The sequence below is a fragment of the Nerophis ophidion genome, linkage group LG19 (assembly GCF_033978795.1).
Source record: "Nerophis ophidion isolate RoL-2023_Sa linkage group LG19, RoL_Noph_v1.0, whole genome shotgun sequence".
NCBI lineage: Eukaryota > Metazoa > Chordata > Actinopteri > Syngnathiformes > Syngnathidae > Nerophis > Nerophis ophidion.
Window position 1 is genome coordinate 40896445 of NC_084629.1, and position 18000 is coordinate 40914444.

At 41.3% G+C, this 18000-nt stretch overlaps 1 protein-coding gene across 1 annotated transcript; it reads left to right on the forward strand.

The window, feature by feature from the left end:
- The first annotated feature begins 8736 nt into the window (after positions 1 to 8736).
- On the forward strand, positions 8737 to 17029 carry LOC133538399 (gastrula zinc finger protein XlCGF57.1-like). The gene is made up of 2 exons (XM_061880000.1): positions 8737 to 9239; positions 13345 to 17029. The coding sequence occupies exons 1-2, from the start codon at positions 9119 to 9121 to the stop codon at positions 14748 to 14750; spliced, it is 1527 nt and encodes a 508-aa protein (XP_061735984.1). The 5' UTR covers positions 8737 to 9118; the 3' UTR covers positions 14751 to 17029.
- Positions 17030 to 18000: the final 971 nt, after the last annotated feature.

Sequence of the window (18000 nt, forward strand, 5' to 3'; positions counted from 1 at the left end):
TCTGGGTCTCAGAGGCAATCAAAATACAAACAAATGTACATCAAAGAGAGTTGTTTATTTTGGCTATTTACCCACATTAAAGTGTCTGGGTCAAAATGACCCGCAACATCATCTTTGTATACGAATTCTGCAGGACATTCCACTACTCAACAAAGTGTCCAGATTTTACACACCAGTTAATGACCCTAGATGAGGAAAAGTCACCAAATTTCAGCAAGAGAAAGAAAGGATAACCAGTACTTTGATAAACCCAAAAACTTAAATGGGTCAAAATGACCCTCAACATAATAGAAAGGTTAAGTTTAGTGGTTTTATTTTATTTGTGTCAATATGTAGAAGAATATTTTGTGGCTTTTACCAGTAAGGTCGCTATTGCTATATAAGGCTCAGTCAATATCGCTTTGTGGTCCACAGCCTTAGGGCTGTCCTCCAGTGGTTCACAGAGGCTAAAAAGGCTTTCATTGACCTCAAACATGACCTGTCCTCCATGTCCGCTTTTTCTGAAAGGGCCTTTTTTCAGAAACAAAAGGGGGAGGAGGTGTGGGGGGAGTGGGAAGAGCAGGACAAAGTGGCTGGGGAGAGGGAAGTCTGGGCTTTCCTTCTTAGGCTGCTGCCCCCGCGACCCCACCTCAGATAAAAGGAAGACGATTGATGACTGCAGGAAATGACTGCTGTCTGATAATCACATTAATAACACAATAACATTCATGTGTTTGAGTACACCTACTAATTAAAAATATTTTAACGCATCATTTTCATGTTCATGATGAAATATAAAGTTAGTAAAGTAAACAAAGCTGTTCTGTGTAACACAACTTGATGTTTCTAACAATGTCCAAAGTGGAGTTGAGGATGAATAAAGTGTAGTTAATGGATGTGCCGAGGCTTACAAGCGTGGGTGGAGTAGAGCAGGAATTTGCTGCAAAGAACATATCCTCCACGCATGCGTCACTTAGGGGCGGGGCCAACGAGTCATAGTGATGGGCAAGTCATGAACGAACTGTTTAAAATGTATGTTTTCATGGTGCCCACACAAAACAGGGCAACAAATGATATTTCAAATATATAAACCGTATTTTATGTAAATCATGTATGTATGGAAATAATTAAAGGCCTACTGAAAGCCACTACTAGCCACCACGCAGTCTGATAGTTTATATATCAATGATGAAATATTAACATTGCAACACATGCCATTGTAATTCAGTTTACTAAATTACAATTTCAAATTTCCCGCGGAGTTTCTTGTTGAAAACCTCGCGGAATGATGACGCGTGTTTGTGACGTCTCGGGTTGTAGTGGACATATTAGCCCAGCGCCAAACACGGCTCACTGGGTGTGAGTTTTCCTTGCCCTTTTGTGGGTTCTTCCGAGGATGTTGTAGTCGTAATGATTTGTGCAGTCCTTTGAGACATTTGTGATTTGGGGCTATATAAATAAACATTGATTGATTGATAGTTACACAGTAATTTGGACATCTGTGTTGCTGAATCTTTTGTAATCTGTTGAATTAATAATGGAGACGTCAAAGAAGAATGCTGTTGGTGGAAAGCGGTGGATTGAAGCTGCCTTTAGCAACCAAGACGCAGCCGGCGTTTCTTTGTTTGTTGTGAAGCTTTAACACAGAGCGGTCAAGTCAACATGTTTCTCTGCGTCAACCAGCAAGTTTTTGGATGGGCAAATTGTGATATTAAGTCGGCTCTTACCAGAGACTTTAGTGGATTATGGGACCTCCTCCTGCAGCTGTCAAAAAGGCAGCTGTGATCTTGGCTCCTCGGCTTCTCTCAGAGACACTGGCGTTCACCACAGCCATCCGAATTTCAGGTATGACTTTAGAATCTCAATAAAATACTATTAACACAATAGGCAAAGGGCTTCACGGTGGAAGAGGGGTTAGTGCGTCTGCCTCATAATACGAAGGTCCTGCAGTCCTGGGTTCAAATCCAGGCTCGGGATCTTTCTGTGTGGAGTTTGCATGTTCTCCCCGTGAATGCGTGGGTTCCCTCCGGGTACTCCGGCTTCCTCCCACTTCCAAAGACATGCACCTGGGGATAGGTTGATTGGCAACACTAAATTGGCCCTAGTGTGTGAATGTTGTCTGTCTATCTGTGTTGGCCCTGCGATGAGATGGCGACTTGTCCAGGGTGTACCCCGCCTTCCGCCCGATTGTAGCTGAGATAGGCGCCAGCGACCCCAAAAGGGAATAAGCGGTAGAAAATGGATGGATGGACAATAGGCAGATAAGGGATTTTCCAGAATTATCCTAGTAAATGTGTCTAATTACATCTGAAACGCTGCCCGTAGCTGTCGCTTCTTTTTTTTTTTTTGTGCTTCACTCTAACTTTCCTCATCCACGAATCTTTCATCCTCGCTCAAATTAATGGGGAAATTGTCGCTTTCTTGGTCTGAATAGCTCTTGCTGATGGAGGCTATGATTATAAAAAATGTGTGGATGTGAGGAGCTCCACAACCCGTGACGTCACACGCACATCGTCTGCTACTTCCGGTACAGGCAAGGCTTTTCTATTAGCGACCAAAAGTTGCGAACTTTATCGTGGATGTTCTCTACTAAATCCTTTCAGCAAAAATATGGCAATATCGCGAAATGATCAAGTATGACACATAGAATGGAGCTGCTATCCCCGTTTAAATAAGAACATCTCATTTCAGTAGGCTTTTAACTAGCACTATTTTTAATGCACTGAACATGACCTAGCAAGATGGCGGCTCAGAGCTCTCTTTTTCGGTGCAAGTTTTTGTTATTTTTGCTTGTATGGTGTGTGTCTGACCACATTGTGCCAGGCGACTACCATCTATAGTCAACCCGAACTTCTCAAATTGGGTCTACGGAGTGAGCAAGACGTCTCAGCTGAGTTTCTTCGCTTACACGATATACCGGCGGACATAGCCAGGACACCAGGCTCTGCGTGGACTACATTTCCCAGGAGAAGGAGGCGGAGGGACAGTTAGCAAAAGCAGGGCTGCAGAGCTGCCATTCAAACCATCGCTTCCCAGCATTTTTTTTATGGAATGCAAGATCCCTCGCCAACAAGCTGGACAAGCTGAAGCTGCAGATTGCGATGAATAAGATGGTCGGGGACAGCTACATTCTGCTCATCCCGGACACAGCTATCCAGCTAGCGGGCCGCACAACACATCGACATGACAGAACCAAGGACTCCGGTAAGAGTATCAATCAATGTTTACTTATATAGCCCTAAATCAGTAGTGTCTCAAAGGGCTGCACAAACCACTACAACATCTTCGGTAGGCCCACATAAGGGCAAGGAAAACTCACACCCAGTGGGACGTCGGTGACAATGATGACTATGAGAACCTTGGAGAGGAGGAAAGCAATGGATGTCGAGCGGGTCTAACATGATACTGTGAAAGTTCAATCCATAATGGATCCAACACAGTCGCGAGAGTCCAGTCCAAAGCGGATCCAACACAGCAGCGAGAGTCCCGTTCACAGCGGAGCCAGCAGGAAACCATCCCAAGCGGAGGCGGATCAGCAGCGCAGAGATGTCCCCAGCCGATACACAGGCAAGCAGTACATGGCCACCAGATCGGACCGGACCCCCTCCACAAGTGAGAGTGGGACATAGGAGAAAAAGAAAAGAAACGGCAGATCAACTGGTCTAAAAAGGAGGTCTATTTAAAGGCTAGAGTATACAGATGAGTTTTAAGGTGAGACTCAAATGCTTTTACTGAGGTAGCATCTCGAACTGTTACCGGGAGGGCATTCCAGAGTACTGGAGCCCGAACGGAAAACGCTCTATAGCCCGCAGACTTTTTTGGGGCTTTGGGAATCACTAATAAGCCGGAGTCCTTTGAACGCAGATTTCTTGCCGGGACATATGGTACAATACAATCTGCAAGATAGAATGAAGCTAGACCGTGTAGTATTTTATACGCAAGTAGTAAAACCTTAAAGTCACATCTTAAGTGCACAGGATGCCCGTGCAGGTGAGCCAGTATAGGTATATATGTATGAATATATGTATATAAAGGTATATACAGTATAGGTATATATGTATGTATATATGTATATAAAGGTATATACAGTATAGGTATATATGTATGTATATATGTATATAAAGGTATATACAGTATAGGTATATATGTATATAAAGGTATATACAGTATAGGTATATATGTATGTATATATGTATATAAAGGTATATACAGTACAGGCGTAATGTGATCAAACTTTCTTGTTCTTGTCAAAAGTCTAGCAGCCGCATTTTGTACCAACTGTAATCTTTTAATGCTAGACATGGGGAGACCCCAAAATAATACGTTACAGTAATCGAGGCGAGACGTAACAAACGCATGGATAATGATCTCAGCGTCTTTAGTGGACAGAATGGAGCGAATTTTAGCGATATTACAGAGATGAAAGAAGGCCGTTTTAGTAACGCTTTTAATGTGTGCCTCAAAGGAGAGAGTTGGGTGGAAGATAATACCCAGATTCTTTACCGTGTCGCCTTGTTTAATTGTTTGGTTGTCAAATGTTAGAGTTGTATTATTAAATAGAGGTCGGTGTCTAGCAGGACCGATAATCAGCATTTCCGTTTTTTTGGCGTTGAGTTGCAAAAAGTTAGCGGACATCCATTGTTTAATTTCATGAAGACACGCCTCCAGCTGACTACAATCCGGCGTGTTGGTCAGCTTTAGGGGCATGTAGAGTTGGGTGTCATCAGCATAACAGTGAAAGCTAACACCGTATTTGCATATGTTGTCACCTAGCGGCAGCATGTAGATGCTGAAGAGTGCAGGGCCAAGGACCGAACCCTGGGGAACTCCACACGTTACCTTAACGTAGTCCGAGGTCACACTGTTATAGGAGACGCACTGCATCCTGTCAGTAAGATAAGAGTTAAACCAAGACGGGGCTAAGTCTGACATACCAATTCCTGTTTTGATACATTCTAATAAAATATTATGATCGACGGTATCGAAAGCAGCGCTAAGATGGAGGAGCAGCAACATAGATGACGCATCAGAATCCATCGTTAGCAATAGATCATTAGTCATTTTTGCGAGGGCTGTCTCCGTGGACTGATTTGCCCTGAAACCGGATTGAAAGGTTTCACATAGATTGTTAGACGCTAAGTGTTCATTTAACTGCTCCGCAACAATTTTTTCGAGGATTTTTAGGGGGGGGGGGCTATGCATCTACGTCAACAACAACTGGTGCACCAACTCCAAGACTGTTACCAGTTACTGCTCATCTGATTTGGAGTACAGTACTGCGAAATGTAGACCCATCTACCTTCCACGGGAGTTTAATGTCATGTTAACGGCTGTTTACATACCACCGGCGGCTAATGCTAGTACGGCCCTCAGGGTGTTACATGACTCCATTAGCAGTCAACAAAGCGTGTATCCTGAGGCGGTGCACATCATTGCCGGGGACTTTAACCATGCAGAATTCAAAAACTGTGCTCCCTAAATTCCACCAGCACATTAAATGTGCAAATAGGGGATAAAACACTCTGGAGAAGACTTACTCTAATATCAAGAGTAGCTACAGGGCTAAGCCACTACCACACTTGGGCCAGTCCGACCACGTGTCAGTGTTGTTAATCCCATCATACACCCCCCCTCGGGAAAAGTGCTCCCCCAACAATCAGCACCGGCTCCCCCCAGGGCTGCGTGCTAAGCCCCCGACTCTTCTGTCATGGTCCACGTCTTGGACCATGTCATATTCTGTTTTGTTATCATCCTGTGTTGTATTCGACATCTTTGGTTCCCGGTGGCACTTCCTGTTTGGTTTCTGTTGTCATGGTTACTCATTTAGTGTCAGCTGTTTCTTGTTTGTCGTCACGCACCCGATTTGATTAATTATCTCCTTATTCAAGACCGCCCTTGTTTGTCATTCGTTCTCGGACTATAGTTTGCTACACGCAAAAAGTGACATCGCTCTTCCCGCATTGTGGTAATTATCTTGTTTCACTCATTAGCTTCCATGCTATTTTGTTTGTTTACTCGTCCCTAATTTATATACTAGCGCTTTCTGTTCATTCTAGCTTCCAAGCTAGTTCTGTTTGTTTTGTCTGTAGTGCCAGTATTTGTGTTATTAGTTTCTTTTTGTAGTTAGGAATAAATCGTCATTCCTACCTTAACGCTGTGTTCCATCTCCGCTGCACCGCGAGAACGCAAACACATGCCACGATGCCACCCAGACGTCACATCTACACCCTCTACATTCATGACTACACCCCTGCTCATGCCAGCAATACCACCATTCAATTTGCAGACCACACTACAGTAGTTGGACTCATTTCTGAGAGGGATGAGTCTGCCTACAGAAAGGAAGTGGAGCAGCTGACTGGATGGTGCAGGGAAAACAACCTGGTCCTTAAAGGGGAACATTATCACAATTTCAAAAGGGTTAAAAACAATAAAAATCAGTTCCCAGTGGCTTGTTGTATTTTTTGAAGTTTTTTTGTCAATTTTACCGGTCTCGGAATATCCCTAAATAAAGCTTTAAAGTGCCTTATTTTGGCTCTCTGCGAAGACACTGACCATTTCCCTGTGACGTCACACAGTGCTGCCAATGTAAACAAACAATGGGAATAGCACAGCAAGATATAGCGACATTAGCTCGGATTCAAACTCGGATTTCAGCGACTTAAGCGATTCAACAGATTACGCATGTATTGAAACAGATGGTTGGAGTATGAAAGTATTGAAGAAGAAATTGAAGCTATTGAGCGAATAGCTATTGACGCTATTCATAGCCATAGCATGGCCGAATAGCTGCGTTAGCATCGCCGGTAAAATGTGCGGACCAAACGATCAGGACTTTCGCATCTTGTGACACTGGAGCAACTTAAATCCGTCGATTGGTAAGTGTTTGTTTCGCATTAAATGTGGGTGGAAGGAAACGTAATATAGTTGCAAATGCATCTACAGGTTATCCATACATCTCTGTGCCATGTCTGCTTTAGCACCGCCGGTAAATAGCATGTTAGCATCGATTAGCTGGCAGTCAACATCAACAAAACTCACCTTTGTGGTTTCGTTGACTATCGTTGCAAATGCATCTGCAGGTTATCCATACATCTCTGTGCCATGTCTGTCTTAGCATCGCCGGTCAAATGTGGACACACTCTGGTACATTCAATGGGGGTCTGGCGGCAGACACTTTGGCATCTTGGGGCCAGTGGTGCAACTTGAATCCCTCCCTGTTAGTGTTGTTACACCCTCCGACAACACACCGTCGAGGCATGATGTCTCCAAGGTTCCAAAAAATAGTCAAAAAAACGGAAAATAACAGAGCTGAGACCCGGTGTTTGTAATGTGTTGAAAATGAAAATGGTGGGTGTGTTACCTCGGCGACGTCACATTCTGACGTCATCGCCTCCAGCGTGGTAAACAGGAAGGCGTTTTATTCGCCAAAATTCAGCCATTTAGAGTTCGGAAATCAGTTTAAAAAATAGATGGTCTTTTTTCTGCACCATCAAGGTATATATTGACGCTTACATAGGTCTGCTGATAATGTCCCCCTTTAACACCACCAAGACAAAGGAGCTGATCATGGATTTCCGGAAGAAAAAAATAAATAAACATCCAACCACTGTACATCAATGGGGACTATGTAGAAAGGGTCTCTAACTTCAGGGTCCTGGGCATCCAGATCGAGGAAGTATGAACACCTCAGTGACTATCAAAAAGGCACAGCAAAGACTACTTTCTGAGACTCCTCAGAAAGAACGATCAGTCTCAAAAACTGCTTGTGTCTTTCTATCGCTGCTCAATAGAGAGTGCTGACATACTGCATGTGGTGTGTGGTACGCCAGCTGCACGGTGGCAGAGAGGAATGCACTTCAGAGGGTCATAAAAACTGCTCTCTCGATGAACTGTACAGTGCCAGGTGCCTCAAAAAGGCCCAAAACCTCATAAAGGACCCATCTCACCCTGGACATAAACTTTTTGAACTGATGCCCTCAGGCAGGAGATACAGGACAATAAAATGCTGGACAAACCGTTTTAAAAACACTTTTTACCCGAGAGCAATAGTATCACTGAACACAAGATAACAATAAGGACTGTGCACGTGAGCTGTATGCTTGGTATTTTATCTATTTATCTATGTTCTTATGGTTTTAAGTATGATTTTGCTCTGAATTAGTTTGCATACAATTTCGTTGTGCAAATGTACAATGACAATAAAGATATATTCCATTCTCTATTCTATTATTTATTGTGTTGTGTGTGTAATTGTTTTTTTTTTTTTTTAAAGGTTTATTTATAAATTTCAACAATTACAAACAGTAAGACAAACAACAATATACAACATTATAAAACATTATGAAAACAGTACAAAACAGCGCCAGGGGGTTGTAAGTTCAAAATAATAAAAAAAGAATACAAACATATATATATAAATAATAAACAAAATGCAAAGCCGTAGGCTTATTCAGATTCATCAAACAACTTAAATTTGAAACACAGCATCATCGTTTTCACAGGTTTTTTTTGTTGTTTAGAGGTAGAGAGCGTTTTAATGTAAAGTTCCAGATCTTTTTTAAAGGCACAAAAGATAGGACGGGTATTAAGAAACTTACATTTATGAATGTAAAACTTAGCTAATAAAATAATGAGGTTGCAAAGGTAGAATTCCTTTTCAAATTTTTGGTCATACAGTGTAAAACCAAAAATGTGTGTAATTGTAATAAATGGGGCTACCGCGCATGCTCGTCACTACTGTTGCATGCCGGGTAGTGTGGTTCTTATAACCTACTAGCGCAAATCATCACAACTAAGTGACGCATGCGTGGAGGAAATGTGCTTCGCAGCAAAGTCCTCCTTTACTCCACACACTTCTAAGCCTCGGCACATCTACTAACTACACTTTATTCATCCTCCCTGTCAGCGTCAACTCCACTTTGGACATTATTAGGCCCGCTTAGCTGGCTAGTTGTTTGAGCGCGCTAGTTAGCTTAGCATGCTAGTTAGCTTAGCTTGTTAGCCGCTAACAAAGAGACGCGGATTTGATCAACACGTCACTTAGTTAAGATCAAGTGTGAGTGTAAAGTGTTGAGATTGTGTGAAAACGTGCGAAAGAACCACAGCAGAGTACGAGGAGGAGCTTTGTTGTGTGAAAATGTGCGAAAGAACCATAGCAGAGTACGAGGAGGAACTTTCTCGGCCAAAAGAGAAGAAGAGACAACATCAACTACTGGACGCTGTTTTCAAGAAACCTCAAGTTATGTTACACAGAACAGGTTTGTTGACTTCTTACTCTCACATCTTTACTAACTTTATATTTGGGGCGGCATAGCTGGGTTGGTAGAGCGGCCCTGCCAACAACTTGAGGGTTGCAGGTTCGATTCCCGCTTGTGCCATCCTAGTCACTGCCGTTGTGTCCTTGGGCAAGACACGTTACCCACCTGCTCCCAGTGCCACCCACACTGGTTTAAATGTAACTTAGATATTGGGTGTCGCTATGTAAAGCGCTTTGAGTCCCTTGAGAAAAGCGCTATATAAACATAATTCACTTCACTTATTTCATCATGAACATGACGTGTTTGCAGCAGTCATTTCCAATAGACCAGGGGTGTCCAAACTTTTTCCACAGAGGGCCGAACACGGAAAAATGTAAGCATGCGGGGGCCATTTGGATATTTTTTGCATTTTCAAACCTTAATAAAATATATGGATTATTTTTCTAATCCTTAGGGCTCCTGTGGAGCATAGAGGGTCCCAGTCACTAAAATGTTAAACATATTTGAAATTATTATTATTATTTTTTATTAAATGCTACATCCATCCATCCATCCATTTTCTACCGCTTATTCCCTTTCGGGGTCGCGGGGGGCGCTGGCGCCTATCTCAGCTACAATCGGGCGGAAGGCGGGGTACACCCTGGACAAGTCGCCACCTCATTGCAGGGCCAACACAGATAGACGGACAACATTCACACACTAGGGACCAAGTCACATCTTAAGTGCACAGGAAGCCAGTGCAGGTGAGCCAGTACAGGCGTAATGTGATCAAACTTTCTTGTTCTTGTCAAAAGTCTAGCAGCCGCATTTTGTACCAACTGTAATCTTTTAATGCTAGACATGGGGAGACCCCAAAATAATACGTTACAGTAGTCGAGGCGAGACGTAACAAACGCATGGATAATGATCTCAGCGTCAAAACGGCCTTCTTTCATCTCCGTAACATCGCTAAAATTCGCTCCATTCTGTCCACTAAAGACGCTGAGATCATTATCCATGCGTTTGTTACGTCTCGCCTCGACTACTGTAACGTATTATTTTCGGGTCTCCCCATGTCTAGCATTAAAAGATTACAGTTGGTACAAAATGCGGCTGCTAGACTTTTGACAAGAACAAGAAAGTTTGATCACATTACGCCTGTACTGTATATACCTTTATATACATATATACATACATATATACCTATACTGTATATACCTTTATATACATATATACATACATATATACCTATACTGCCTCACCTGCACTGGCTTCCTGTGCACTTAAGATGTGACTTTAAGGTTTTACTACTTACGTATAAAATACTACACGGTCTAGCTCCATCTTATCTTGCCGATTGTATTGTACCATATGTCCCGGCAAGAAATCTGCGTTCAAAGGACTCCGGCTTATTAGTGATTCCCAAAGCCCAAAAAAAGTCTGCGGGCTATAGAGCATTTTCCGTTCGGGCTCCAGTACTCTGGAATACCCTCCCGGTAACAGTTCGCGATGCCACCTCAGTAGAAGCATTTAAGTCTCACCTTAAAACTCATTTGTATACTCTAGCCTTTAAATAGACTCCCTTTTTAGACCAGTTGATCTGCCGTTTCTTTTCTTTTTCTTCTATGTCCCACTCTCCCGTGTGGAGGGGGTCCGGTCCGATCCGGTGGCCATGTACTGCTCGCCTGTGTATCGGCTGGGGACATCTCTGCGCTGCTGATCCGCCTCCGCTTGGGATGGTTTCCTGCTGGCTCCGCTGTGAACGGGACTCTCGCTGCTGTGTTGGATCCGCTTTGGACTGGACTCTCGCGACTGTGTTGTATCCATTGTGGATTGAACTTTCACAGTATGATGTTAGACCCGCTCGACATCCATTGCTTTCCTCCTCTCTAAGGTTCTCATAGTCATCATTGTCACCGACGTCCCACTGGGTGTGAGTTTTCCTTGCCCTTATGTGGGCCTACCGAGGATGTCGTGGTGGTTTGTGCAGCCCTTTGAGACACTAGTGATTTAGGGCTATATAAGTAAACATTGATTGATTGATTGATTTAGTGTTGCCAATCAACCTATCCCCTATTTCAACTTGAGGTTTTTATAAAGTAAAACAAATAAGATTTTATGCCTTTTCTGTCAAAGACAACTTTGTTTTTTATAGTAAAACTGAAATATGCAGTATTTAGATAGATAGTACTCTCCTTCAGGAGAGTTCCTTTATTTAGCAATTAAAGCCCTCAAAGATCAATAATGCAGGACACCATTGATTTGAATTATTTAATATTTTGGAGTAATCACAGTGAAAAGTTCAATAAAATCCTACTAAATATATTTGAGATCCGAAAGGTTCCTAACCCATAAAGTGATGCATTTTTATTCGTTTTTTTTTTTTACTTTAAACACTTACATTTCAAGATCAACTTCCGATATATCTGTCGATTTTACGTTTGAACTATTATTTTGTTTATTTTATGCTTTTTTGTCAAAACTTTGATGTTTTTATATGGCAACCACACAACATACGCAATATTTTTTCCACATAAAATATTTTAAAGTGATCATTTTTAGGTGATAATTCATTATAGGGACGGCGTGGCGCAGTGGGAGAGTGGCCGTGCGCAACCCGAGGGTCCCTGGTTCAAATCCCACCTAGTACCAACCTCGTCACGTCCGTTGTGTCCTGAGCAAGACACTTCACCCTTGCTCCTGATGGGTGCTGGTTGGCGCCTTGCATGGCAGCTCCCTCTGTCAGTGTGTGAATGGGTAAATGTGGAAGTAGTGTCAAAGCGCTTTGAGTACCTTGAAGGTAGAAAAGCGCTATACAAGTACAACCCATTTATCATTTATTTATTTATTTATTATAACATAGATTTTTTTGTCCTTTTTTTTTGTTTGAGCAATGGGGGAAAAAAAGAAAATAAAGACAAAAGGCAAAAAAAAAACTGCCTGCATGGCAGCTTTGTGTCAACATTGCAACTTTTTCTCATTAGATTTCACCTCATTCCACTTTTTTTGAATGTTTTTTAAGGAGGTACTTGCTACTATTGGATCAAGCGTCCTTAACATGATCAATAGTAGCCTCTTTTCTGGAATAGTACCAGCAGAGTTTAAACATGCACCCCTCTCTCCTCTCCAATCTCACACCTATCTCTAATCTTCCATACATTTCCAAAAATATTAGAGGAGGTTGTCTACAGGCAGTTGTTGCCCTTCTTAAAGGATAACGGTATCACTGAGCTGTTCCAGTCTGGTTTCAAAGCCCTCCACAGCACAGAGTCAGCACTTCTAAAAGTTTCTAACAATATCCTCCTGTCAGCAGATTCTGGCAAATATGTTGTCCTGGTGCTTTTAGATCTGTCTGTTGCGTTCGACACCGTAATCACTCGTCTTTAGAACTGCGTGGGCATTAAGGGCGCCGCCCTCAATCGGTTCCGGTTGTACCTGACCGATAGGAGTTTAACTTTTTGTCTTCCACAGCTCCTCTACCACATGGGGTCCTCCAGGGCACAATCCTTGACCCTCTTTTTTTTTTGCGCTTGGTTCTGTTTTCAGGAAGCACAGTATTTCATTTTTATGCCGATGACTGCCAGATTTACTTTCCCATGGCACAAAATAACAGGGTCCAACGTCTCATTGACATTAAAGCCTGGCTTTCAGCTAACTTCCTGAGCCTAAATGAAAATAAAACAGAACTTTTGTTGTCTAGTCCAAGTCGCTCTCCCTCCCCTCGGCACTTACAACTACTGTACGTAGGCATTTATCTCCACTCGTCTTGACTACTGCAATGCCCTGCACGTCGGCATTAGCCAGGCCTCCCTCGCCTTCCTGCAGCTGGTGCAGAACTCTGCTGGCTGGTCTGCTAACACAGACCTGGAGACGGGAGCACATCACCCCCATACGCGTCCTTTCACTGGCTCCCTGGGCTCTACCGAATCAACTATACTACTATAACTACTATTTGTTTTCAAATGTCTAAACAACCTCGCTCCAACATATATCTCTGACCTCCTTTGGCCTTGCCTATTGTACAGCACTTTGTGGTAAATATTAAATGTGCTTCATAAGTAAAGTGGATTTGATTTGAGCAAAGCTGGACTTTTCTAAAGAACGTTTGTTTTCTCCTGTCCCGCAGACGTTGAAGAGGAACCTCTACCCCATGAGCAGGAGGAACCACAGTCCCCCCACATACACGAGGAAGACAAGGTACCACATTCCCAACACATTAAAGAGGAAGAGGAGGAAGAGGCCATCAGTCAGCCTAAATGGTTGGAGGCGTTCCCAGTGACTGGTGTCCCTGTGAAGAGCGAAGATGATGAGGTGAAAGGTGAGAGTGAGGAGAGGGGAGGGGGGGAGCCTCTAAGCAGCAGCTCAACACAACACATGACAACAGAAGCTGATGGAGACCACTGTGGAGGATCACAAGCAGACAAGCTCTTAGCTCCACTATCAGATAGTGAGGACACAACCTCACACTCTTCTCACACTGATGATGAAGACTCTAAAGATGATGCAACATGTCACACTGACAACACTCGCTTCACATGTCCCACCTGTCACAAAACTTTTGGTTCCCGTTCTTATCTGAAAGTACACATGAGGATACACACCGGTGAAAAACCTTTTGTCTGTTCAATCTGTGGCAAAAGTTTTGTACAAAGTCCCCATTTGAAAGTACACATGAGAACACACACCGGTGAAAAACATTTTTCCTGTTCAATCTGTGGTAAAGGTTTTGTAGAAAGTCGCAATTTGAAAGTACACATGAGAACACACACGGGTGAAAAACCTTTTGTCTGTTCAATCTGCGGCAAAAGTTTTGTACAAAGTCCCCATTTGAAATCACACTTGAGAACACACACTGGTGAAAAACATTTTTTTTGTTCAATCTGTAGTAAAGGTTTTGTAGAAAGTCGCAATTTGAAAGTACACATGAGAACGCACACGGGTGAAAAACCTTTCGTCTGTTCAATCTGCGGTAAAGGTTTTACACGAAGTCAGAATTTAAAAGAACACATGAGAATACACACTGGTGAAAAACCATTTGTCTGTCCAAGCTGCGGTAAAGGTTTTACACAAAGTCAATATTTGAAAGTGCACATGAGAACACACACGGGTGAAAAACCTTTTTCCTGTTCAACCTGTGGTAAAGGTTTTAAAGAAAGTCGACTTTTGAAAATACACATGAGAATACACACTGGTGAAAAACCTTTTATCTGTTCAATCTGTGGCAAAAGTTTTGTACAAAGTCCCCATTTGAAAGTACACATGAGAAAACACACGGGTGAAAAACCTTTTTCTTGCTCAGTATGTGCTAAAGATTTTGTTGTAAGTAAACAATTGAAAGTACACATGAGAACACACACGGGTGAAAAACCTTTTGTCTGTTCAATCTGTGGAAAAGGTTTTCCACAAAGTCAGAATTTAAAAGAACACATGATAAAACACACTGGTGAAAAACCTTTTTCCTGTTCAACCTGTGGTAAAGGTTTTACACAAAATCAGAATTTGAAAAAACACACTAGAACACACCCTTGTTAAAAATCACATTCCTGTTCAATCTGCAACAGAAGCTTTTGTGAGCCATCAAAGCTTGTAAGACAGATGAGAGAGAAAGTGTTGAGTTGCAGTGTGTGTGGTGAAAGATTGTCTTCTAAGTAGCAGTGTAAGAAACACAAGTGTGCTGGTGAGAAAAGCAGCAGCAAATCAAACTGCAGGATTTGAAATAAACTGTCCAGACTTTCATTCGGACTTTCTAACAACATCAGCACATATAACATGTGTGACATTGTTGTTTGTCTAACAATCTGTTTAATATGATTCTACATTTATAAATTAGATATTTTATATTAGTGCTTTTTTCAGTCAAGCACATGCATTAATATGCAACATTATGTACTTTTATTAAAAAATGGACAGAGCATTTTGAGTAAAAAGGTGAGAGTAAACAGTAAAATACATATTTTACATGCAATAAACATGTTTGTGTATGTACACACACACACACATATATATATATATATATATATATATATATTAGGGATGCACCGAAATGAAAATTTGTGGCCGAACCCGAATAAAACTTAAACGCTTGGCCGAAGGCCGAATATCGGATAACGAATAATCAATGCAGTTTTTCACAATTTTTTTTATATTGCATAAATAGCCTAGAATAAATATTTAGACACGTTTTTCAAATAAAGTATTTTTTTATTGAATATTTACATTTTTTAAATATTCCAGTAGCCTTTGCGTTTCAAAAAAAGCACAAAGTTTTTCATTTATATGAGGCCTTCAAACAAAACATGCATTCCAAAAAAAATAAAGTGCTTTAAAGTGGATAAACCCACAACAAATGAATTATTGTCCTTTTGGCAAAAGTCTGCTTAGCCACAGTAGATATGCTAATAATGTAAACAGAAGGTTCAAGTAAATCTCAATTAAGTGTGTGCTTATAACCTCATACACTTATACAGGTAGCCTACACAACAGGCTAATGGTGTAAACAGAGGCCCCACTAAATCTCAATTAAGTGTGTGCTTGTAACCTCATACACTTATACAGGTACACAACATATCCCAACGTCACCGCGTCAAAAAATTGCGTCACACGCCACTATTCGGCCTTGTTCTTAACTCATTCCACCGAAGGCCAAATGTGGCTTTTTTTGCCATATTCGGCCGAATATATTCGGTTACCGATTAATCGGTGCATCCCTAATATATATATATATATATATATATATATATATATATTCGTCATGCAATTTTAGACTTATTCATATGAAATATTGAAGTATTACATATTTGTATTTCTAATTGTTAATAATCCCATAGATTAGCAACTTTCTATGATATACATATGTACTGCTTCACATCTGAAACATCTTCTGGACCACTTCAGGAAGCATATTATCATCTAAATAAATGACAAATGGGTTGTACTTGTGTAGCGCTTTTCTTCTTTCAAGGTACTCAAAGCGCTTTGACACTACTTCCACATTCACCCATTCACGCTTTGACACTACTTCCACATTCACACACTGATGGAGGGAGCTGCCATGCAAGGCGCTAACCAGCACCCATCAGGGGCAAGGGTGAAGTGTCTTGCTCAGGACACAATGAGGTTGGTACTAGGTGGGGATTGAACCAGGGACCCTCGGGTTGCTCACGGCCACTCTCCCACTGCGCCACGGCGTCTTTACTTTATACATCATTGAAACAGTTGTCTTTTATACAATTTCAAAAATGTCTGACTTTATGAATCATTTGTTGGGTCTCTGTATTAATCTATTTGCTTCATTATCGTTATTACTCTGTATTATGATGATTGTGTTGGGATTATTTCCCAGACCTTTATGCAATATAAAAGTGAAAGAATAGTTTTGTTTTTACAAACTTACATTTGTGGATATATCAAATAAATCCAGTATTGTGTTTTAAACATTTTTTTTAATGTTTTTTTTAATTTTCTTAACATCCCCAAAACAACATCAATATCATTCAAAGTTTGGAGTGTCAGGCAAAAGCCAACACTGTACATCATCCCACAGAGATTTCCTTTGCATACATTCTTAAAATAAAATGTTTATTGTGTTTCCCAGTCACAGAACCGACAAGTGTTGTCTTCAATTGCAAAACAACACCCAAAATATTACTTTAAGTGGTCAATTCTGTCTTTTTTTTTCTTAAATTAACTCTTTTGCCTTAGAAAGAATGGAAACTTAAGTTATGAGTATTTTTCTTGTTCCAGGTTGTGCTTGAGGAAATTTTCAAATAATAAAATATTTTTATCTTTCAATAAATGCATCAATGACCAAATGCCTTTTTCAAATCATTGCTGTTCAAAGATGGATTTGTTTCTCATTTTACTATAAGAACAATTCCATAGTGGAGTATTGTGTGTGATGAAGTTGCGTTTATAAATGATTTTCCAGTACAACAACACTTGCTGCTAGTGATGTGTACTGTTCACATTTCAACCGTTTCGGATGTCTCTCTCACAGTGAGAGAAATGTGATCCGCCGTAAACACAGTGTATTTTATTTTGAAAATCAACCCAGTGTTTTATTTTGTATTTTGTACACTACTTCCTGTCCCGCACGATCCGCTCTGCTCTGTGCGGAATTGATGTGCCGTGCTCAATTGATGTGCTGTGCTCCGACGTCCGGCAAAAACAGAAGCTGACATATTGAATAATAGAATAGTACAGCGTTTTTCTGAAATATTACCATATTAGATGCTGAATAAGTGGACAGCAACTAGACCATAACTCATAGGTTCAAGCTGCTCCACTGTCACGTCTCCTTAGGCCGCAGTTGGCTCTCTCTCCTCTCTCTCTCACTCACTCGCCCTCTCTCTCTCTGGCGGAAGCGCAGGTTCACACAGGTGTACAAAAAATCAAACCAATGCACTCCACAAATATACAGAACATTTCAACACAATATGACAAATACCTTGTTCAGCTAGCCAAATGCTCCCCACTGCTGCTGATGGCCCAAAGTCCTTTGCATGTCTTCAACTCCAAACACATCACCAAATCTCGCCAGAATAACGGTGTGACAAAGAAAATAAATTGCCCTTTTTATAGTAAACTAAAAGTGTCTTATTTACAAAAAATATAACATGACTTCAGAACCATAATAATTTACAACAAAAAATGTTAATCCTTAAAACAAAAAATATTAAGTGTAAGTTTTCAACAACACTGACATGCATGGTGCTATATTGTGATGTTATGAGCCAGGGAATTAAATAACTATTCATAAATAGACAGACAACACATATACTCC